The sequence below is a fragment of the Manacus candei genome, unplaced genomic scaffold (genome assembly GCF_025592945.1).
Source record: "Manacus candei isolate 608988 ecotype Guabito, Panama unplaced genomic scaffold, ASM2559294v1 h1tg000002l, whole genome shotgun sequence".
Classification (NCBI taxonomy): domain Eukaryota; kingdom Metazoa; phylum Chordata; class Aves; order Passeriformes; family Pipridae; genus Manacus; species Manacus candei.
Genome location: NW_026138050.1, coordinates 14,333,222 through 14,357,241, shown reverse-complemented (window position 1 = coordinate 14,357,241; position 24,020 = coordinate 14,333,222). Strand labels below are relative to the sequence as shown.

The 24,020-nt window shown below is 47.0% G+C and overlaps 1 protein-coding gene across 9 annotated transcripts in view; it reads left to right on the top strand.

The window, feature by feature from the left end:
• The window catches only part of SLX4 (SLX4 structure-specific endonuclease subunit), a 39,066-nt gene that overhangs the window by 6,028 nt on the left and 9,018 nt on the right, over positions 1–24,020 (top strand). For 6 of the 9 annotated variants that reach the window (XM_051779714.1, XM_051779747.1, XM_051779748.1 and 3 more), the window contains exons 2-15: positions 441–543; positions 3,660–4,354; positions 5,190–5,453; positions 6,210–6,384; positions 8,039–8,254; positions 9,199–9,413; positions 10,470–10,783; positions 12,250–12,532; positions 13,808–13,896; positions 16,532–16,678; positions 18,299–18,468; positions 19,642–22,091; positions 23,205–23,307; positions 23,521–23,988. In XM_051779714.1, coding sequence (XP_051635674.1) covers positions 3,985–4,354; positions 5,190–5,453; positions 6,210–6,384; positions 8,039–8,254; positions 9,199–9,413; positions 10,470–10,783; positions 12,250–12,532; positions 13,808–13,896; positions 16,532–16,678; positions 18,299–18,468; positions 19,642–22,091; positions 23,205–23,307; positions 23,521–23,988 — 5,264 coding nt within the window. In that variant the 5' untranslated portion in view covers positions 441–543; positions 3,660–3,984. The remainder of the gene's footprint in view (positions 1–440; positions 544–3,659; positions 4,355–5,189; positions 5,454–6,209; positions 6,385–8,038; positions 8,255–9,198; positions 9,414–10,469; positions 10,784–12,249; positions 12,533–13,807; positions 13,897–16,531; positions 16,679–18,298; positions 18,469–19,641; positions 22,092–23,204; positions 23,308–23,520; positions 23,989–24,020) is intronic. The other 3 variants (XM_051779768.1, XM_051779759.1, XM_051779751.1) reach the window with 3 other exon arrangements.

Below are 24,020 nucleotides of genomic sequence, written 5' to 3'. Positions count from 1 at the left end.
GGCAGCCACAGTTTCTCTGGGCAGCCTGTGCCAGGGCCTCACCACCCTCACAGGGAACAATTTCTCCCCAGTATCCCATCTACCCCTGCCCTCTGGCAGTTTGAAGCCATTCCACCTTGTGCTGTCACTACATGTTCTTGTAGTCCATCTTTTCTGTAGGCTCCCTTCAAGTTACCTGTTGAACTGGTTGAAATGATCATCAAGTTATTTTTAGATGTCTGTAATTTTATATTTTTAACCTGATAGCATCTCATCCTGCAGAGCTGAGCTGAGCAGGTCCTGAGCAATGCACCCAACTCGCCTGCACAGCTCAGGTGTGCAAGTCAGTGGAACTGGCAGAGCATCATCACTGTCACCTTCCCCCTGCACCTTGGAACTCCAGCAAAAAGAGCAGTCAGCACAAAATGCACTAAACCCAACATTTTCCTTCCATTTTCCAGGTTCCATCTTTCATTCTTACTTGTCCTGCTTTGTGCCACTTTGCTGACCCACGTTTACTTGAAGAGCACAGCTGGGCTACAGATTCAGAATCTCAGTGGATAGGTAAGTGCTGCTGATTATTTTATTTGACCACTTTTGTGATTTGTTGAGTCCTAGAATCTTCCAAAATGAATTCAATAGTATTCTGAAAGAAATTATTTTCAAAGTCATTACTTTCTGAGCCTTCCAAACTGGTGCCAAAAGTGGCTGTTAGGGGCAGCAATAGCAGAACATCAGAAATACTGAGATGTTGAACAGAGCAGGAGCCTGTAAATGCAGGTCCAGGAAGGGAGGAGTAATACAGATAAATTCTTAGTTTTATATCATTTGTATGTCTGATCTTATCTACCTGGGACAATGAAAATTGGTTGCAAATGCAAAAGCACTGATCTGTTTTGAAGGAACAGTTACTAGGATTCAGAATAAAAGTTGGGAGAGAGGTCGGAAGGTTATAGTTCGCTGTTTTGATATGTGGAGGAATGGGGCTAGAAATATTTTGAGTTGAAGGGTTGCTAGCCCTTCTGGGCCTATTTTTTTATATCAAGATAGATCGATTAAATGGAATGCAATGTTCTGGCCGTTGTTTAGGAGCTTAGTGGGGCTGAGGCGGTGTATAAGGGGGTTAAAATATCCTAGAGTGCTGGAGAAGTTTGTAGTGGTATTTTGTTTAGGGGTAGAGAAGGCGTGTGTGAGTTTTGATAATTCTAATGCCAGAATAATGCCTAATGTTGTAACAATGATAGCAGTAGTTTTTGTGATTAGCGGTATGGTTATAGGAGGGGTTTTTGCAGGGGAGATATAGGAGGTAATTAGTAGGCCAGCTATGATACTTCCTAAGGCAAGACGAGTAATTGGGTTTGTGACTGCTGGGTCGTTTTCATTAATAGGAGTAATGGAGGGAATTCGGGTGTAGTCAGTTTGTACTAGTAGGGCTATACGTAGGCTGTAAGTTGCGGTGAAAGCTGTAGCTATAAGGGTTAGTAGAAGTGCTCAGGTGTTTAGGTAGGAGGTGTTAAGGCTTTCAATAATGAGATCTTTTGAGTAAAACCCTGCTAAAAATGGTGTTCCTATGAGAGCTAAATTTCCAATTGTTAGGCACGAAGTAGTTGTAGGAAGTAGTTTCTGTAATCCTCCTATTTTTCGAATGTCTTGTTCGCCGTTAAGGCTGTGAATGACAGACCCAGAGCAGAGGAAGAGTATGGCTTTAAAGAATGCGTGTGTGGAGATGTGTAGGAAGGCTAGTTGGGGTAGATTTAGGCCAATAGTGACTATTATTAGTCCTAGTTGGCTGGATGTGGAAAAGGCAATAATTTTTTTGATGTCGTTCTGGGTAAGAGCGCATGTAGCGGCAAATAGGGTGGATAGGGCACCTATACAAAGGCATATAGTTAGGGCAATTTGGTTGTTACATAATATGTGGTGAGTGCGAATAAGTAAGAAGATTCCGGCAACTACTATTGTGCTGGAATGGAGTAGGGCGGATACCGGGGTTGGTCCTTCTATAGCTGCAGGGAGTCATGGGTGTAGGCCAAATTGGGCGGATTTACCTGTGGCAGCTAGGATGAGTCCTAAGAGAGGGAGAAGGGGTATTTGGTCTGGGGAGGACTGCTGTTGGATCTCTCAGGTGTTTATTGAGGATGCCAGTCATGCTATGCAGAGGATTAGTCCAATATCCCCAATACGGTTGTAAAGTACGGCTTGAAGTGCGGCGGTGTTGGCTTCTGCTCGGCCATGTCATCATCCAATCAGGAGGAAGGACATAATTCCAACTCCCTCTCAGCCGATAAATAGGAGGAACTCAGCATAAATAATCCGACAGTACAGATGTTCTGTGTCAGTACAGATGTCTGTGAGAGGTATTTAAAGCCATGGAGGATGTGAGATTTGGGATTTCTCCACATGCTGTCTCCTCCTTAGAAGAAAATGGTCAATTTACAGTGGTAACTACACCAAGACTCTGTCCAGGAAAAGTAAATTTATGAACTGGCTACATAAAACTTCAGTTTCTCTCTGACAGGAAATGACTCCAAGATTCACAGCAAAATCCTCTGCTGGTTTGGGAGCCTGAGTTTAAAATAAATAAATCCATTAACATCTGTAATTGCTCACAGGAAGGGCTGACCCATGAAAGTGTGTAACCAGCATTCCTCAGCCCCTCATGGCTGCAGCCAGGCCATTTGAGAAAACAATTTAGTGTGTGTTTTTCCTGCTTTTTGAGTCCTTCTGTGCCCAGAGCTTTACTGGAGAAACTGAACCAGAGCTGCTGCCATTCCAAGTGAAACACTCCAGTTTAGGCTTGAAAGAAGGAGGTTTTGGGAGCAATATAAAACCTCTGGTCAAATAGCCAGAACCATCATGAACTCAGGACTAGGAAGAAGAGGACAATCAAAATGTCTAAGAATAGAGCTCTAGTTTTAATGTTGCCTGGGAGTTGATGGCATTTCCATCTGGACATTGTACCCAGTGCTGTTCCAAGTAATCCCTGCCTACTACTGCTGTTCTTGCTGTAGCTGAAAAGGTTAAGAAAGTAATTTAAAAATAATTTATTTAGTCTGTTTACCTTGTTTATGTGACAGCAGTTTGTGAAACATGGTCAGTGCCATGGTTTAATGAGTACTTAAGAGAAAAATCCAGTATGAGCAAGAGAGCTAATCCTAAGTGAGCAGCTGAGGAGGTAAAAAGAGAAAAAGGGTGAACATGTTTGATACAATTGTTCTCTGACTTGTCCTTCTGAAATGCCAAAAGCTCCATTTATTTATTTCTCAAAATGAGGTTGGGCTCTCCTCTCTAGAACTGCAGTGTTTTACACTCCAGAATCACTGCTTCAGCTGAATAAAGGGGTTTTTTTTTCCTCCTCTGCTGCTTTCACTGGTCTTGTGTTACATAAATATAAGTAGAAATGTCTCAAATCCTGAGGACTAAAGGAAAGTCTCAAACCCTGAGCTCCAGGAGAAAAGCCTATCTTGTATCAGATACCTGCTTTAAAAGCTTTCCTCTCCTTTGCTAATGTGGCTTGGGCATATCTGCAGTACAATTATAGGGGCAGTGTTTGGGGTCAATATGTGCTTTTTCTGATCTTACTATTTCATACAAATTCTCTTCATCTTCAAAGTTCTGTCCCACGCTGCATCTGCACCTGCCATCCTGCATAACCACATGGTTTTGTTTCTTTGTTTAAGGGCTTTAATAAGTGTCTTTCTGAAGGTCTGTAGCAAATCATGGTGATCCTCTGCACAAACTGAGGTGTTTAATTCAACATCTAGAGTGCTCTAAAGAACAACTTGTGAAAGAAGGTGAGGTCTTTGGAGGGAGAACGTGCTCTACTGAATGGCTGTGAATTAAGTGTGGAAGAATGAACTGTCAGAAGTGCCCACTCTGTCTGGTGACCTCGTTGGATTCTGGAGAAAGGACATCCCTGAGGTGTTGGAAGGGCTGATGCAAACCTGAACTGACCCTGCCCTCACAGTGTCATTAGGCCACGGTGTTACTGGGAGCTGCAAACCAATGGAGGAACAGGACAGTGATTTTAAAGAGTTGTGGGCAAATATTTTGAATAGGGCGAAGAAAAAGGCTGGAGATGCTGAACCAGCAAAGAGGGCTCAGAACAGGTCAAAGAGCACCACCACAGCACGGAGCAAATTAAGAAGAGGCAAAGCTGCTGCTCAGAGCCAAACCCATCCTCACTTACCAGCAGTGAAGGAGACAAACTTGCCTCGAGATTCGGGTCCACAGGAACAAACACTGGTGCCCAAAGAAGAGGGTGATGCTGCAGCCTGTGGTGGTGAGACTGCACAAGGGGATGGAAGGAGAAGCCCTTTCCCTGCCAGCCAGCTGAGCACAGGGACCTCTGAGTGTAGCCAGAGGCCTCTGACAGGTGAGTGAACCAAAACAGCTCAGTTTTGACTGAAAAAACTCTCTGATTCAGTAGAGGTCTTGAGAAGTCCAGCTGGAGGGGACACACAGCAGCACTGATGGAAGCAGGTTTGCACCTTGTCTTTCCACCTGTGTTTACCCACTTAGGTTCATCTTGGGGTTTAGCCTAGGAGTGTGCTCTGTGCTGCAGGCAGAAGATGTCCCTCAGTAAGGTGAAGCCTTGGTACAAAGTGATGTGTTGGGTAGTCATTATTCACTGGTTTTTACAGTGTCAGGATTGAGAAAAACACGTTAAAATCTTCTCAAAGCAAGCTTAGAATATATTGAAGTGCTTTTTCACTGAGTGCATCGTGTTATGGTGAAATCCACTGCCACTGGATGTTGTCAAGGGCAAAAATATGAATCAGTTGAGAGGCATTGGATTAATACATGAAGGATTGATCCTTCAGTAGTCATTAAACATGATGGCCAGAAAGCAGTCACCTTAAACTGATAAATTAGGTCAGGAACAGGACATTGTGCACGGGGAGCACTGGGGAGAGCAGGGCCGTGGGACTGCCTTCCTTGTTCTCACCAGTAACCTTCAGGCAAGGTCTTCCTTAATATTCCTCCCTCTAAAAGGGATATAGAGGTATCCAAACTCCACTGTAGCACAGAAGCCTGATGATGTTACTGTGGTTATCAAGTATAAAGTCAGTAAATTGTTCACATCTTCTCTAAGAATGGCTGTTGCAGAACCTGACCCAGCCCAGGCTGCCATCAGGGAAGGGCTTCCCAGCAGCTCTCAGCGTGTGTTGAAGACTGACTAGTAAAACTGGTGTTTTCTCCCCCTCTAGTAAATACCCCGAGTGGCTGTTCCCAGACTGCATTACCCTTCCTTCCTGCCACACAGCCAGGAACCTGCTCCTCACCCACCTCGAAGGTGCAGCTGCCGGCGGGGCCGAAGGTGCGGGTGGCAGAGCTGGTGGTGGAGAGAATGCAGCAGTTCAAGAGGGTGGCACCTGAGCAGCTGAAACTCAGCACAGATGGGAGTGTGCCAAGGGCTGCAGCCAGTGGGGATTTCCCTGATGGAAGCCAGGAGCAGAACCCTCCAGAGGATGGTGCGTTTCTGCTCTTAGCTCTGCTGTGTGTGGAATGAGTGGCTGGTGAGAGTGGTTGCATGAGGAACAGTCCTGCATTCCTGGACTTTGTTCCTTGCTGGCCTAGTGGCTTTTTGTGCAGCACTGAATAAATCACTCCAGATCCCTGAGAGAACTTTGTTGTTAAAGGACCATCCATGCTTTTCTCCCCAGATCTTCTTTAAGGCTGAATTAACCTCGTGTAGATTCTGGAGGGATCTTCTTGGAAACAAGCTGAAATTCCAACAGGATCAGTGAACTTGGTCATCCTCCCCTTGGGACAGTATTAGGCAGTTGTTAGGTAAATGTGGCTCCTAGGTAGCCCCATCTTTGGTAGAGCTGCAGGCACTCAGCAAGATTATATGTTCTGTGCAGGTGAATTGAATTCACAGCAGTTTTACTCTGTTTGGTTCTTCATAGATCAAGTCCTTCTTGCTTCTGTATGGACATGAAAGTCTGCTGTGTTATACATGTGATGTATAAGATCCCACATTCTCCTCAGAAACTTCAGCCCAAACTGACCCTTCACTGGCTCTGACACTGCAGCAAATTGCCCCCTCCTGCCCCTGGGCCAGTGCAGTCCTGGAGTGTTTGAAGGGTGAAGATGCAGGAGAAAGATTGCAGTTAATCTCTGTGTGCCTAGTTCAGCAAGCTAATAATCATGAGTATAATGGCTCCTCACCTCTCAGACAGGATTTTTAGCTTTCTCTCTTAGACCATCTCTCCCTTCTTTGCCAGATACCCACCAGCTCCCATCCGTGGAACACGACGGTGCTCTGGCTTTGGCTCTTCAGCAGGAAAGCAAAGAGGAAGCCATGGCAAGCCTGGAGGATGCAGGGTTGTTCTTTTGCCAGATCTGCCAGAAGGATCTCTCAGCCATGAACACGACCCGACGGGAGCAGCACGTCAACAGGTGAAACACCAGCACGAGGTGTCCTGGCCACATGCAGTGCCCACACACTCCTCACTCAGCTCAGCCATGAAAGAACACAGGGGCTGGGATTCTGCATAGTGGCCTTGACCTTTATGGCCTGAATTAACAAGTTCTTTTGATCTGAAAGCAGAGGCTTGATTGTGTTGCCCTGCAGGGCTCCTGTGTCAGCCAGGCCAATGCTGCTTTCATCAGCAGTGTGGCAGAGGAGCTGCCATTATAAGTGAACTTGGGGATCTTAAAGCTCTTTTCAACCCTAAGAATTCTATTAATGAGGACCCCCTAATGCAGATTTTGAGATCTACCAATTTCAGTAACAAAGTCACATTTGCTCCATTTTGCTAAAATTTGTCTAAGGACATCTGGTATGTCACTGTGTATCTGAGCTGTTTGCTGAGGGAAAGGTGATACTATTCAGAGAGGTGACTAAATTGAAATTACTGCCCTTAATTTTACAGTTTCCTTAGTGGTAAATATCAAACACAATTAATATATTATGTACAGACAGCTCTTTGGAAATTAAAACTCTGTGCTTCTCTGTTGTGAAAGCATCAGAAACAGCACATTTGAATGATTGTAAATTCCTAATTTGAGCACTTTCAGAAGGCAGGAGTGATGTAAGTTCTCCAGTCCTGTACCACGTTACTGAGTGGCTCCTGTTCTTCAGGGTTGTTTGCTCCTGCAGCTTTTGAGGTGTTATTGCTGCTTCTGTCTCCAGACATTTACTGCAGCTTGAGAGGACAGAGGTTCTAAAACAGTGACAGTGTGTCAGAAATGCTTTTTGGAAAGTTGGTCTGCTTTCTGAACTATTAAGCATATTGAGGTTACAAGCTTATATTAGCCATGGATTTTTTGATAGCAGTCTTCATCACAAGAGGTGAAGCTGTAGATGGACAGAGGTACTGGCAAACCAGTAATCACCAGTGCTAGTACCTCAGATGAATGGTCTCTTAGCACAGCCCTGTGTGTGTCATTACCTAATCAGGGAGTGACTTTTGTAATAGGTCCTGCAGACCCAGGATTTCACACCCTGAATGTCTTTGGAGAGGACAGAAAAAGAACAAGTACAATTTTTACATAGTTTTGGCCTACAGAAATTATTAGAAGTTGATCCTGCTGCACTCTGGAGTGTGGTGTTAATTCAACTGCTCCCTTCTCTGTTAAGAGGTGTTTTTAAGTTAGCTGAAATGTTAGAATGAGTGCAGAGAGGGATTAGGTGATGACAGACAGTGGAGTGTGTTGCCCAGAGAGGTGGTGGACTCCCTATTCCTAGAGGTGTTCAAGAACAGGCTGGACAGGGCTTGGAGCAACCTGATCTAGTGGAAGGTGTCCCTGCCCATGGCAGGGGGTGGAACTGGCTGATCTTTAGGGTCCCTTCCAGCCTAAACCAGTCTGGGGTTCTGTGATTCTGAGGTTGTTACCTGCACTTGCCTTTTAACAATATGTTTTTAATATGCCTGTGAGGCCATAATCTCCATGTGACTGTTACATGTCATGTTTGTCACAGAGGTGACTCTTGGTTCTTTAGGGGGTGTTTCTGGCTGTTACACATGACTGTGCTTCCTTTAATATGGTTTAAATCTTAGTGTGGACAGCTTTAAAGTCTCCATAGGTAAGCTCTGCTATGGTCTCACAGGTGTCTGGATGAGATGGAGGAAGCACAGATGTCATCCTCCAGCAAACCAGTGGTCCCTGAATGTCCCATCTGTGGGAAGCAGTTCCAAACCCCACAGAGCAGAGTCAGTCACCTGAAACGCTGTGCTGTGGAGATGGATGTTCCTCCTAATCTGCTTCTTCAGGCAGTGCAGTTGCAGGTGGCCACACTTGGTGATGCACCTCTTCACTGTCCCAGGTAAGCTGGTAGAAATAAAAGGTGCTGGTTACTTCCTTTGGCCTGGGGAGAACAGTTAATGCCAGGCTGACTCACACGCTGGGTGAGCCCTGAGCCCAAAGAAGCCCAAAGAAGGTTGCCCAGTACCAGGTGAGGAAGATGTGGTGGTTAGTTGGGAGAAATCATCTTGCTTTCCCTCAGAGGAGGTCAGGTGGTAGATGACTTTAAAAGCCAGCAGGCAGGAGCAAAATGGGGAGTAAATGACCTTACACTGGTTTGTCAGAATTATTTGTGCTCTCTGAGGCAATTACTCAGTAGAGCTGAATGGTGTGTTTGAGCTGATTGAGCAAACCACAGGGTACAAGTGTGCAGGCTCTCCTGAGATCTGCGGTGCCTCTGCCTCAGCTCCTTGGCTCGTGGCTGTCCCAGGAATGTGCTTTCACCCTGAGCCAGAGAGGAAGCAGACGTGATGTTTTGGAATGTGAATATGTGTTTTGGTACAGAGCTGCATCTGCTCATTTGGATTTGAGCAGAATCTTCAGAGTGCAGCAAGTGGGGCCTGAGTAGAGGGGCTCATAAGTCCCTTTGTGCAGAGGAGGGATTGCCTGTTCCCTGTGGAAGCAGAGGAGTGGGGAAGCATTTTCTAGGGAGCTTGGTTTTGCCCTGCTTCAACTTGTTTGTTCCCCTATGGTACAAAAAACCATTCCAGGTGGAGATAGCAATGTTACATCAGCACTGTGGCCTTGTGCTTACCTTTCCAAAACAATACTTTCTCTAAATTACTCTTAAGTTGCATGAATGATAAGAAATCCTTTGCTCTCTGCTAGGAAAGAAAGTACTGAATGGTTTTTACTATGCTTGATATGGGAATCTCTCTGAGCAAGCAGAGCAGCTGGTCTGGAGTGTTTCTTGTCTCTGATCCAGTCACATTAACTGGGGCTTCCTGCTGCATTCTTGGATTTCAGCAATCAGCCGAGCAGGGCAAAGCGAAAAGGCTCCTCCAACGAGGACTCAAAGAAAACACAGAAGAGGGCCAAAATGGAGCCTAAGGATGAAGACTTGCAGGTTGCCATGGCAATGTCACGCTCTCTGTTGGAGCAGGAAAAGCAGGAGCAAGCAAGACCCGTTACAAATGTGAAACCAGTGGCTGCTTTCCCAATCAAATGGAAGCCAGGATCAGGTATGTGTTACAGTGAGTTAGTGTCAGAGGCTGTGCTATTGCAGGAGTAACTGCCACAGCCTGCTCTCCACCAAAACCTTCCTGTTGGGTGCAGGAGGGATGACAGCCCTGCTTCTGTTTTATTGAAGCTGTCAGAGCTTCCACAATATGCAGTATCCACACACAGTCAGGAGCAGCAGCAGCAGGATGTCCCTGGGTTTCAGTGAAATCCCTGGGGAATCTTGTGCTTGTTTTCACTGTTTGGTTGTTTTGAATCCTTAAGTATTCTTAAGATAGGCTGTTGTTTTTCGTAAACTGCAAGAAGGAATAACATGAAAAGGTCAATTTTTGCTATTCCAGTAGATTTTTTGCCATTCCTCCTGCTGCAGCCTGGATTAATGCAGTTTTTTCAGCGTTCTCTCTTATCTCTGTGTCCTTTCTGCAGTGGACATATGTGTACACTACATTTTGTTGAGCATGTGCCTCACTGTGTCAGCATGCAGAAGGGGTTAGAAAGGCAGAAAAATGGCAGGGGAGAGCACTGAAAGCTGTAGAGAGGGAAGATTTCATGACCCTGCTCAGGTCTCCTCCTGCCAGTAAGTACTCCCAGTTGGATTTGGGGTTGGCCAACAAGACACAGGATTTCCAAATGGAAGCTGCTCAGCATGTGTGTGAGCTGTGGTTTGATATCCTTGAACAGAACACAAGAAAAGGAGTCCATGGATTTTGTTGGTGGTTTTCCCTCCCTTTTTATGCAGGACTGCCATACAGGCAACTTCCTATGGGTCTGGGAGATGGACTGCATGGCTATCAATGGCTTCCATAAAGATCAGGTTTTGCAGAGATGTGAAAGCCCTCGACATGCAGCAGAGCAGTGTGAGGAGGAGTCACCCTTCTCCACAGCTCATTTCTCCTGTAAGGGTGATGTGTGGCTCCAGACCCGCAGAAATCTTGCTGTGTTCAGCTTTTAGCTGCCTTTGGGTCATCACCGAGTACAACTGAAGGAGCTGGTGTGTTGATCTCCCCTGCCCTGTGTGTTCAGCTGTTTGTTTACTTGGGTTCCTCTTCTTTTTAAAGAGAAGAAGAGGCGTAAGAGAGGCCCAGCTGCCCCTCCACCGCTGCTGCTGCAGGACCCGGAGAAGGCACGGAGGAGGATCCAGGAGCGGGTGGCTATGCTGCTTGCAGAAGAGGTGGAATTCCCTCCCACCCCCCAGCTTCCCATTAGCAAGATTTTGGAGGGTGAATCTGGGAAAGCAGCCTGGCTCTTGCCATTGTCCAAAGCCAAGGAGTGCTTTTTATGGAAGATCAGTGCTCTGACAGGACCCTGTGACCCCGAATCGTTCTACACTGCTGCACTGACCCCTCCAATTGTACCTTGGAAGCCTGTGCAGGTGGGATGCTCTGTTGTCCTTGCTCTGATATATGTGTGCACATATCCCTCTATCCCTTCTGTTTCCTCATTTGGGATTTAAACAAGTGATCCCTGCTCTGCACACTCACTGCTTGTGCCCTGTTCTCCCCTGGTTTTACAGGGGTTTGGGATCTTGAACTTCTATTTCTCCCTTTGGGAAGGAGACCAAGGCTCACGTTACCACACTATTCCTTGAGCTTTCAGAAAATAAAACTGATGGGAACAGAGAGTACTGAGTAAAGGGACCCCATCCTGCTCATTGTGCCCCTAGTTTGTCCATGTTTACAGCAGCCTGGCTTTTATTTTCCTTCTTGGCACTTTTCTCTGGTCAATCCTAGTGTGAGCTTTGCTCCTGTGTTGCACTAAGCAAGGATCTGGGTGAAAATATTGAACTGAAGACTGATATTTTCTAGCACAGAGAGGTATGAGTGCCTGGAGTTGTAAAATAAAGCATTTGCACTTCAGGCTTTCCTTATGCATCCCACTGCCTCTTGATGTGTGTGAGCTTTGATCCAGTTTTCAGTTCCAGTGTTTCATTCTGGGTTCACCTGGATCTGACTCTTTTAGTGCTCTGTATTTTTATAAAAAGTGCCCACAGAAACAGACAAAGCTCTTTCAGCCTCTCCAAGAAGAAGGATATCACTTCCCTTCCTTCCCTCTTTCTTCCCTTGAATTATTTGGTGCTTCTGTTCAAAAACTACTGTGCATATATAGGTGCTTTGTTTAATACTTCTTCCCTAGTCAAAGCCCAGTGTTTCTCTGGATTGTTGCAGGTTGGAGCTGAAGTGGGTGGAGGGACTTCATTCTATGAAGAGTTTTGACCTTCGTTCAAGCCAAAAACTGCCACAGAAGTTTAAAAATAAAAAGTAGGAAGGTCTTTAAAATCATGGCAAGAGTGTGTTTTCCCTCTGATTCTTTCCATTCAGAGAAATGGCTAAACCATTTTTCTTAAAAATAAACAAACTCTTTTTATTGGGAAACAGAGTCCAAACCTGGAAAATATCTGCTCCAAGGTGAAAGTTTGATTTAGTTACACGTAACTGCAAAAGCATTTCAGAACTCAGAACAGAAGCACCTGGAGAGCTTCAGCTGGGACTGTTGCAGGCACTCCAGCTATAATGAAATATTTAGATGATGGACTGGGAGCATTTCCTCAAGCCTTTCTCTCTGCTTGGCAGTTGGCCTGCAAAGAGAAACCAACTTCCTGGAGAAACCAACTTTTCTGTTATAGTTTTCTTTCTTCTGTTCAGAGCTGTCTTATCTCTGGAGAGTCCTTCATAAAACTGCAGAGAGCTGTTCCTCAGAAGCCCCTGTACCTGGGGAATGCTCTGTGATCCTTCATAGATGTTTCAAAAGTAAGAAGTAGAGACCGTACTCTGAGCTCTGCAAATATATAAACCAGGACCTAATTTATTGGTGTCTTTTTTTCCCTCCTCTTTTGATCAGAATGATAAGCCAGAGAACCTTGTGCCATCGGTGGGATCTCATCAGCCAGAAGTATCCCAGCAAATTCAGCCTCTCCTCAGTTCTCAGGAACTCACTTGCACAGAAACTGGAGGCCAAACTTCTGATGAATCCAAGCCAGCCCCTGAAGGAGATGGGCAGTTTTTATCTCCCAGCCAGAAGGATGTTCAGACTCTGCAGGACCTGGTAGAGTTGGCCAGGGAAGGACTTACCCTTACTCAGTGGAAGCTTGATGTTGGCCACGTTCAGGCAGCAGAGCAGCCAGGTGAGTTCTGGCAGCCTTTGAGCCCTGTCCCTGGTTCCTTCAGCCTCACAGGGCCACACTTACACTGGGCTAAGTCAGAGAGCCATGACATCACCCACAGGTTGATGCTGTTGATCCGAGAGGTGTTTTTGTGGGGGCACATTTTCCTACAATAAGCTTTAGATGTAATCAACTTGACATTTCTGAAATGATTCATAAATCCCAGCATTTAAGAGAACTGCTGGACAGCAGGTGCTAAATTTTATTTTTGAATTCCCTTAAAGATAACAAGTATTTTCTGCCAGGAGGGAGTCTGGATGTGTTCAACAGCTGGAACAAAATCCTCATCCCTGCTTATCTTGGGCCTACAAGAGAGATGGAAAGGGACTTTGTACAAGGGCATGCAGTGATAGGACAAGGGGAATTGGCTTCACACTGAAGGAGGGTATATTTAGATTAGATATGGGGAAGAAATTCTTCCCTGTGAGGGTGGTGAGGCCCTGGCACAGGTTGCTCAGAGAAGCTGTGGCTGCCCCAGCCCTGGAAGTGTCCAAGGCCAGGTTGGATGGGGCTTGGAGCAACCTGGGCTAGTGGAAGGTGTCCCTGCCCATGGCAGGGGGTGGAATGAGTCGGGCTTTAAGATCCCTTCCAGCCCAAACCATTCCCTGATTCCATGATTGTATCTGGACAGCCTTTCTGTTGTGTGCACTGTCTTTTCAGGTCTTGAGACAATCGGGTGAGAGATGCACAAGAGGGGTGATTTTATGTTGGACATGCATTACCCAAACCTGGAGTTTATCTGTACCTATACAGGGTTGAAAAAAGTACCAACATCTGGAATTCCTCTATGGGCAGCTCTCTAGTGTCCCCAGTCACAGTTGCATGTGGTGCCCAGCTGCACATTTCAAGGTCACTAGTACCCCTTGAAGTGGTCTGGCTGTTCAGCAGAATGTGTTGTGTGTCCTGTTCACCTGTGAAAGAGAACATGGTTCCTCAGCTCGCCTGTCTGCATTTGCACTTGGATATAATAGTCCTCACTTCCCCTGCTAAACTGCAGCAAATGATCCCTGGTCCTATAATGTTTATAAATAACAGCTGAATGGTGCTTGGGTACCCACAGCCTGTCACAGCCCAGAGCCAAACCCTCCAAAAAGGCACGAGGGAGAGGCTGAGCCTTCAACATAGCCAGGCTGGTTATAGCAGCTGTCACAGCAAGGATCCTGTTAGGGGTTCTTAGGTCACTCTGGCTCACAAAGAAGTTGTATGTGATTTGTGATGTGCATTTTCTTCCCTGAGGAGAAGAACTGAGTCCCAGTGATCCTCCACAGAGTGGCTTTGTGCCCCCATCCAAAGAGAGGAGCCTCCTCAGGAGCAGCAGTAAAAGAGTAAGGACAAGCCTTTTTTCCCCCACTTTTTATGTATTTGTTTATAACAATAAAAAGGAAGCTATAGCATTTGTTCAATTCTTACAAGTGTGGAATATTTCCCATTCCTTTCTGTGGAAACCAAAAGGTGCTTAAGGTTCACAGTGATTGAGGACACCTGGGGGGGTTTCACTGATTCCTGGGGGTTTCCTGTGCTTTTTTCAAGCATCCTGTGGGTTTTTCAGTGCCTGTCCTGTCTGACGAGTGATGATTTAGAATTCCAGGTAACAGGAGCCAAGCTGTGCAGGTTAAAGAGTTATGTTACAGCATTGAGAGTGTTTGCAGCATGTTAGGCAGGACTCTGCTTTAATGCCCAGGTTATCCAAGAGAAAACTGGCTGCAGCCCAGGAGAGACAGAGATGAGGATTTTCTTATCAAGCCTGTAGTGTCCTGTAGAGCCCATCTTACCCTGGATGCACCAGTGGATGTGTAATCCTTCATGACTGTATTATCAGTTTTCTTCAACTGAAGTGTCTATAAAAGTAAAATAATTCATTTTCTTACCAAGGTTATGTACTTTATCTGGTAAAACTCACTGTCTTTGGTTTGATAATAAATAATCATGCCATGAAAGCTGGTACATTTTGGTGCTAGATAAATTTTGATGGCCTGAGAATGTACTTTCCTATTATGCTTATAGGATTAAGATACTTCTGAAAGGAGACAAGTCCTTGAGGTGGGAATCAGTATTAAACTTGAGCATCCCAGCTGCTTGGTACAGAAACTCTCAGTATGCTTTGAGACTATTAAAAAAAAATAATCCTTAGCAGGAGAAAAGTCTTGTTTTGTTTTCTGAGCCTATTAAATCAGAGGCCTTTAGCAATACAGAAACTGTCCTGACATTCTTTAGTTGCACCCAGCAAAACCAGTATGACCATTTTTTCAGATACAGCTTGATTCCATGGTAGTTTTCCTGAGCAAATGAAGTGTTGCTGAAGAGCTGGATTGCCAGTGGGAGAGATTTGTGCTTTATATGAGCACAGACAGAGTGTAACCATGCAGAGCAGATGCACCCCTTGCACTGGTAACACATCCCCCTGTGCTGAAGGCCCTTGGTCACATCAGTGGGGTCCAGTTTTGCAACCTCCTCAGCAGGACAGAATGCTCTGGTGTGTTCTCCAACAGCAGCACATCCCCACTCGGAGCTGTCTTTGGGCCTTGCACAGAGAATGGAGCAGCCAGGAGGTTTCTGGCCTTGTTTGATTTCCCCACTCTTGATTGATAATTTTAGCCTCAGCAGGAAAGCTGCTCTGGGCTCTCTGCCTGGGCCGGACCATCGGGAGGCTGTGTTTGCTTCTGGCTTCCCCAGAACCACCTTGCAGGTGTCCCACCTGCCAAGAATAAGAAAAGCAAGAAACATCAGATTAGTTTCCAGACTGAGTTTCCTGTCTTCCCCTCGGAGATCAGTCCACACCACTGCCACCACATGCAGAGTCTTCCCCAGACCACCCATGAAGGCTGGAGGAGCTGCTCCCGTGTGTGCTGCTAATTACTGTTGGCTGGAGAAAGGAGAAAGGTTGGGTTTCCACAGCCCACTGCTAATGTAGAAACCTGCTAATAAAATACAGAGCTGTGTTGTTCCAGGTGGAACCGCATCTGCTGCAGATTTTCCCTGGAATAAAACTTGCGCCTCCTCAGCTCTGCAGTAAGTTTGAAAAGCACAGAATTGATGATTAGGATGTTAACCATCAACTGGTTTCTGCTTACAGTCAGCCAGCCTCTCAACCCAGCCGTGAGCTGAGGGTGTTTCCCACTTCCCTGAAACACCAGCGACTTCCAGAGCTGCAACACTTGGAGGGATCTGAGTCTTTAGGTGGTTTCCTGGGGTCTGTACTGCGAGCAGCTCCAGAGCATTCATCCTGGCTGTCTTTGGCAGCACATCCCAGGCTTGACCTTACCATCGCCATAACCAGTCTGAGGTAGCTCAGTCAACCAGCCCTCCCCAAAATTCCAACAAGGGGTTCTAGAATGATAGTAGTATGTTTGGTTTTTTTTAAATTAGAGTGGAATTTTCAAAAGGTGTTTCAGTAACATGCTCATAAATTCCTTTGAACTGGATGCCTACATTAGTTTTATTCCATGGGGGCCCTTTGGTGCAGAGCTGCTCTTCTCAGCTGTCACTGCCAGAGAGGGAATGGCTCGTTTCCCCAGCCCTGAGTCATCCTCTTTCCTCTTACCCTAATTATAGCAAATTGAGTTCAAGTCTGTTAAAGTGGAAATTACAGTTTCCTAAAACTGTGGTGGGAGGCAGTAGATTAAGAGGCAGCTACAGGCTGTGGCTAGACCACACCAGGAAATGGTGTGGTGAGGATCTGAGGGTGATAATGTGCCGTGATACAAGTACAGCAGAGTACAACACCTTCTTGCCCTTCACAATGGACAGATTGGGAAAAAGTGGAGGAAAACAAAACCAGGAATGTCTGTTTGTCCCATGGAAGACCTGAAGCTCATAAACCCGATGATTACCTTCAGGAGGCAGAGGTGGTGTGTTCAGGCACAACGGTGCTGATAAACTCTATTATTCCTTCTGTTTTTCCAGGGAAGCGTTTGACAGCTGTAACCTAACATCTGTCTTTGTGTTCCTTCTGTGTCCCAGTCCTCTCTCAGGCTGCTGGCTGAAGATTTCGGGGCAATGGTCAACAACCCCCACCTGAGTGATGTGCAGTTCCAGGTGGACTCTGGGGAGGTCCTCTACGCCCACCTGTTCGTGCTGTACGCGCGGTGCCCGCCGGCCGCGCAGGCCGTAAGTGCTGCTGATGTTCCTTCGGGAATGTCACTGGGAATGTCACCCACGGCCACTCAGTGCTCCGGGACCAGCACAGAGCACTGCTGGGCATGATGGCCTCGGGACCAGCAGTGGTTCTTCAGCTCAGAGAACCAGAACAAATCCTGACAAAGTGGTGAAATATGTGGTGCTTTGTCTGTGAGGAGCCAATGATCCTTCCTCGCGTTCCACCCCTGAGCAAGGGAGGAAGCTTCCCAAGTGCTTTTTGCCCTTGAATTTTGGTACCTGTGCAATCTCAGACTGCCTTGTCCATCTTGGTGTGTCCTGCCTGGCACCCAGGCTGGGAAGTGTGAGCAGGGAGTAGGAAGATTCTGGGAAGAACTTTAACCTACACAGAGGTTTTGTCACTCTTGCTTTGGAGGTATCTGCATTGACTGTGCTTTTTGCAAGGCTAGTGAAGGAGTTCTTATGTTGCCAGAGCATTTTAGGTTGAATAGCTCCAAGCCTGCTCCTGTGCAGACAGGATAGAGAGCCTGACATTTGAGTTCTGCCCTTTCAGGAAGCTGCCTCCAGTCCATACAGCAGTTCCCTGGCAAAAGGAGCATTCCTTAAAGCTGCCCTTTGGAAACTTTAGTTCTGTCCTCATGTGTGTTGGCCATAGCATCCCCCTAAGGTGACTCAGGCCATTTCTAAGGGCTCTATGAAAGTTCAGGGTGGGGAAGCAAGTTCATATTTACCACCCAGCAGTCTTCATAGGAATTTTTTAGAGGATCTTCACAGCTATTAGCAAATGTGTGTGTGCCCACAAAACAAAACTACTGGGTTAGCCACGTTCTCTTACTATTTCCTGCTACTCAGCATTCCCATCCACTGATTTCATGAGCAGGAATCATTTGTGTGGGTAGAGTTGTGGGATTTGCCCTGACCTGTAGTTTTGACACCTGCAGAGCAGCATTTCATGTTTATTTTCTGGATAGATGAGGAAGTGCTCCTCTTTGATGGAGATTTTGATTAACAAGGAGGCAGTAATTAATCAGAGATAACTTTGGAGCTTGTGTTTTCTGTTGTGTGGGGTCCCCTAACTTTGGAGAGAGTTTTGGATAACACAGTATGTGATTTGGCTGCCAAGGGAGTGAGACCTTACTGAGCTGGAAATGCATTTTGGCCAAAACCTGAGATCAGGCTGGACCCACAAAGGTAATGGTCCAGTCAGTGGAGTAGTTTTTTGTGTGGTGTCTGTTTTCCTGTGAGAACCAGAGTTTGGGCAGCACATCATGGGGGTGGGTAAATTCAAAATGGACCAGATGAAGCTCAGCTGTAGGGAGGTGTAGATAACTCTGGAAATTCTGCTCTGGGAAGTAATTTGATTCCAAAACTAAGTGCAGAACTCTAAGACCCCCTTTTATATGTGTGACTAAAATGAGTAATTAAACTCCATCAAAGCTGACATCCATGGGGTCAGGAAGGATGTGGGGAGCTCTGTATAACTGCTCATCTTGCCTTCCCTCTGGGGCATCGGGTCCCGGTCCCCGGGCAGGACACGTGTGAACAGAAGCACTAAGCTGAGAGGAACAAGGCTGAACGTTGGTGTTGCTGTTCCTTTCGTAGCAAACAGAGCTTTGCTTTGCTGTGCCCCAGGTTCACAGCCAGGGGTTCGTGGTGGAGGAGGACGGGGCGGCGCCGACGCGCCGTGTGCTGCTGAGCGACGTGACGGCCGAGGCCGCGGCCGCCTTCCTGCGCTACCTCTACGCTGCTGACACCTGCGTCCCCCCAGGGCTGCGGCCCCAGCTCGGTGCCCTGGCTGCCAGGTTTGTGTCACGAGCATGTTTTGGGATCCCCTCGTGCTGTCAGCCACACAGACCCCAGTTTCACAGAATCACAGGATCATCGAGTCCAACTCCTGGCCCTGCACAGGACCATCCCCAAGAGTCACACCATGTGCCTGAGAGGATCATCCAAACACTCCCTGAGCTCTGTTAGCCTTGGTGCTGTGCCCACTGCCCTGGGGAGCCTGGTCAGTGCCCAACCACCCTCTGGGGGAAGAACCTTTTTCTAATATACAACTTAACCCTGCCCTGACACAACTTCAGGCCATTCCCTGGGTGCTGTCTCTGGTCCCCCCAGAGCAGAGCTCAGGGGCTGCCCCTCCTCTGCCCCTCACAAGGAAGTTGTAACTGCAATGTCTCCCCTCAGTCTCCTCTTCTCCAGGCTGAGTTTGATATTTTGCAGTTTTAGTGACTTACAAGTTCCATAGTCCTCTGCTACATCTTAAATGAAACTTACACATAAGAGATGCCCTCATCTTTTCCACAAGTCTCTCTTTAGGTTGTACCTGTGTGAGAGTTTCTATGTTCAGTGTGTGCTCAGCAGAGTTTGCCCAAGGGTTTGGTCTCAGGAGGTGCATTGGCAGCTGATGTTGACCATGATTAGGATATCTTCTATATGTGATTTTCACTTCGTCTGAACAACACTTGCAGAATGTACTGGATGCTCAGAACTTTAATGTGTTGTGTCAGTCACGTTCTCAGTTGTGGTCCAAGGCATGCACTAAGTAAAGAGCTTGAAACAGAAGCAGTTGCTGAAATATGGGGGAGGAAATGGTTGGTTCTTGCCCAAATATATGTAGAAGTGCCCTGTCACTCCAGAAAGCCATGGAATTTGCACATGGCAAACATTATCCAGCCCCAGCCATTCCACAGGTCTCTTCCATTGCCAGTGGCAAAGGGATTTTTTTAGTGTAGTCGTGTCAAACTGACTGTTAGGTCAGTCTCAAACACAAAAAAGAAGAATGTGCCTGATGCTTTCATGTGAGTGACACCTGGAAAGGGGGATTATGAATTTCAGGAGTATCCTGGAACTTGTACATCTTAGGAAACAAGCATCCTCTTGCAAATTCCTTACAAGGCTCACAAGAGTGATCAGGTAGGCAAATGGTGAAGAAATACTGGAGGAGGAAACACTAATGTATTGTATCCTCACAGGTTTGGTGTCAGGGAACTGATGGCAGTGTGTGAAAACAACACTGGAGAGAGTCAAGTGTCTTCTGGAGTGGATTCAGAAGATGATCTTCTCTCTGTGAGGGATGACAAAGATTGTGAGGACAGAGCTGAGAACTTCCAAGATCTCTTGAACTCAGTGTGGGTGGGTGAAGATGAGGAGGAAGAAGCTATGCTGCCCCCTGAATACCAGAAGGAAGATGACAGTGGGGTGAGTGAACGGGACCTGGAGGAGATCTATGAGTTCGCTGCAACTCAGAGGAAGATGGCTAAAGGTGGAGGAGAGGTGAGCGAGGGAACAGACTGCAGCATCTGCAGTGACACTGAGACAGCTCAAGGTACAGACCAGCCACCTGAGGGGGAAGAGGTAAAGAGACCTGAATCTGCTTCAATAAGCAACAGCTTCAAAGTTCCAAGGGATGGCAACGATGTGGAAAGATCTAAATGTGACTCGTCTGCACAAGAAGAGAAAATCCAGCCTATAAATAGATGCAAGAGCATGAACCATCCACAGACCGCTACTGTGCCTCACCACAGTGAACCTCAAAAATGGGATGGAGCATCCCATGGTGCTAATGAAGGGGAGGCTGTCAGTGGATGTGAAGGTGTGGAGGATTCCAGGTCATCTCGGGTCTCACGTGGCGAGGCAGATCCCTGTGAGGAACAGCTTCCTGGTTCCCAGGGTGCCACTGATGTAAATGATGGTTGTGAGTGCTTGTTTTCTGCCTCTCAGGGGGATCACTGGGAGCCTTCCCGGATGAAAGAAGTTATCAAAGAATCAGGAAAGTCCCCTAATGAAAAACATGTTGATCTTAATGACTCATTTCTGTTCAGCAAGTCACAGAAAGACCACTCACCATGTCGGAATGGTTTTTGTGGGAGTCCAGCTCCTAAACCTTATATGCCCCTTTTTCCTGCTGTTGGCTCTTCACCTGCATCTCCAAAATCAGAGGGAAAGTTTGCCAGAGACCATGTGTCAACACCAAAGCAAAACAAAAAGGAAAAATCATTTCCCTGTGATGAAATACACTCCCAGAAAGCCAAGGAGCTGGATGCTGCACTGAGAAATGAGAACATAGTTTCTCCAGCAGAGCTTCCTCACAGTGATTTAAACAAGCACACACATGTCCCAGTGTTGTCATCACCAGGCAGGACTCAGGATGCTGCAGCTCAGGGGAACAAGGAGGGTGATGTTATTGTTTTATCTTCTGATGATGAAATGGAGTTACAACAAGACAAGAAGTCACCAGAGTCCAGCCCTGCTCCGAAGGAAATGGAAATCCCTGGGCAGCTGAAGTGTGCAGAAATAGAACGAGGTCCTGAGGTACCAAAACCTGAACATACCTCATCAGTTCCTGAAACAGAGCAGAGATCAGCCCAGGTCTCATGTGGCAGTACAGACACAGTGCATGTAAGTAAAGATGTAGAGGTGTCCCCTGAATTGCCCCTAGGGAGACAAACAGGTGCTTGTACAGAGAGCAAAAGGAGTCCAAACCCGAGCCCTGAGAAGAGGCTCAGTCATGAAATGTCCTCAGGCACAGACAGCTCCTGGCTCGTGCCAGGCACACCAGTTCTGAGCAAAAACAGAAGCTTCTCAACACAGACTCACGTCACAAGTATTAATTCTTTAAAGAGTCCAAGATCTAAACTCAGCACAAAGAAGTTAGCAGCAGGTAGTAGTAACCATGAACTTACTGGAAATTTAAAAAAAGTCCATGAAACAACACTGTCAGATAAAGATTTGCCTATGGAGAGCTCAGCCACTGAAAGGAGCGTGTCCAGCAGCCCAGCAGCAGGCTCCCTTTCCAAGAGCTCCCCACCAGTTCTTCCAGTGGATCCAGTTCTCCTTTCCCCTGGCCACACCAACACGAAAAGCAAACGTGCCGATGTCTCAGGTTTATCCAAACCTCCGTGCCATGAGCAGCCCCTGGAAGATGGACCAAACATCAGCGTGGTTGAGGTCGAGGACGGTGAAAGGGAAGTAAGTTTGCCTTCTCTGGGCAGCAGTGTCCTGCTCTGTGAGGAGCCCCCGCTCCCCACTGATGACTGTTGGCATGTTGAGTACCTGTCACCAGTCAGAGGTGACAGCCAGGACTCCGGCCAGGTCAGCTGTGCCAAGATCAGCACGGTCAGCAGCCCCAGCCCTGGCTCTTGGCAGGACCAGTGGGAGAGCCCAGTCCACACGCCTGGAATTAAGGGCAGCACCCCTCTCCAAGGAAGTCCTGCTGGCAGGAGAACAACTTTGCTCTGCCCTGAAAAGAGCCCTATTGAGGCATCTTCATCATTGGGCAGCAGACCCAGTTACCTCAACTCCAAAATCTGGGATGATTGGAATGGAGAAGAGAAGGAAGATGAGTTTCCAGAGATTCTTCCTCTGTCTCAGAGGTTGGCAGCTGCAGCTGGTGCCTGTCAGATAGATCCTGTCAAGACTCCTGGTAAGAACTTGTATTCCTACTAGATTTGTTGGACTAGTTAAAATTGTGTTTATTTTAAGTGCTTATCTCACCTGTGGCACCCTTGATATATTAAAAGGGTCTTTGGGCCTTCTGATCTGAAGAAGTTGGCAGGGCCAGGCACAAAGAAGGTGCAGTCATTTGCTGTGGGAGAGAACCTAATAATAAATGTGGGATTCCTGGAGCACAGCCACTTGTGTTTTGTTCACACCAGTCCTTTAGAGTGTCAGTACTCCTTGCAGCAGCTTGTGGGTACCTGGAGAGAAAAAAACAACCAAAACAGAACAAAACACAGCCTTCAGCCTGCGTGCCAGTGGGTATTTGCTCCCTGTAGAAGTGGCTGCTCCGTGCACTCTTGCTTTTCACACATCCATGCAGCAAAGCAAAGCCCTTGCATCCTGCAAAGCTCCATGGGTGCACTGCTGCCTCCTGCTGCCTTCTCCTTGCTGGATCTGGGCCCTTGTGAGAGAGCTCTGCGTGCCCAGCTCACGTCCTTGCATGGTTCTTTCCATGTAAGACCAGTAATTGATGTCACAGTATCTAATGAAATATATTATTAATTATGCCATACTAAGTGATTAGTTTAAGGGGTGTTTAGAACATGATGTGTGGGACTGACTGTGCTTCGTGGTATCAGTAAACTGCTGTCATTAAATCAGCATCTAATTCTGGACCCCGGTAGCTTGATTTGCTCAATTTTTTCTGCATCAAGTCTCTATTATGAAATTTCTTTCCTGGGAGAAGAGCCACTGCCCAGAATTCAGTAAACATGGCTTTTAACTGCTGTGTAAACATTCCCTGCTCTAACAAAGCCCTGAATGGGCTTCATTTTCAGATGTGATGTATGTCCCAATTTAAGCTGTTTTCTGATGTAAAGTCAATAAAAACCAAGTATCCCGGTTTAGAGAAAAAAAAAGTGTTGTCTGTTCAGTCCAATATGAAGCTGAGTAATAACTAAAACAGCTTAGAAGAAAGTAGTTGCTGTTAAACCATTAGTCTATAATTTTAGCTTTCTGCCACTTAGAGGGGAGGTTACCAGCCATTTTAAGTTCTTTCTCTACTAATTTTGATCATGATAATTTCATTCTGCTGCAGAACCTTCCTGTCAGGAGCACAGCAGGTCTCCCAGCACTCCAGTGACCCCCATGCCAGCTTATTCCATCATGGAGACCCCGCAGCTGAAGAAGGAGTTGAGCAGGTAAGTGTTACCTCCACCAGTGCAGCTCTTCAGAGCAGGAACTTGCTGGCAGGTAGTGTGGAAGAAGGTGAACCATGGGGAAGCTCCAGCCAGTGCTTTTTGAGGTGACATCCCACTTTTCCAGCTGTGCTTCCCAGCCTGAGCCTTGTCCTGAGCTGTGACAGTGGAAGGTGCAGCGTTACTGTAACCCAAACTCCCCCCTTTCTCTTCCAGATTCGGAGTTCGCGCTCTCCCAAAACGCCAGATGGTGTTGAAGCTGAAGGAGATATTCCAGTACACTCACCGGGACGGGGACTCTGACTTCGAGGATGACATCCCCTATTCCCAGCCTCTCCCACGGGAGTCCCCGGCCAGGCGGCCGAGGCAGCCGAAGGCAGGCCGGGCTGGAGGCGGGAAGGGCGCCGGCGCCTCCAGGGCTGGGGGCAAGAGGAAGCAGGTGGTCACGGCTTCTTCAGGGCTCCCTATGGATAAGGCTGATGATGGATCCTATGGGAAGGGCTGTGCAGCCCCCAAGGGGAGAACTAAAGTGACACCTCACCCAGAAGGAGCCAAAGAGCAGGAAAAGCCCTCTGTTTTTTCAGGGCCTCTGGCAGCTGATGGTGAGGAACCGGCACTCTCGGCATCTCAGGAGTCGGCAGCTTCTTCAGGGGATGGAAGCGACATCTCCTTTGGATCACAGAGGTAAGAATCCCAACCAAAACACTCAGTGGTGC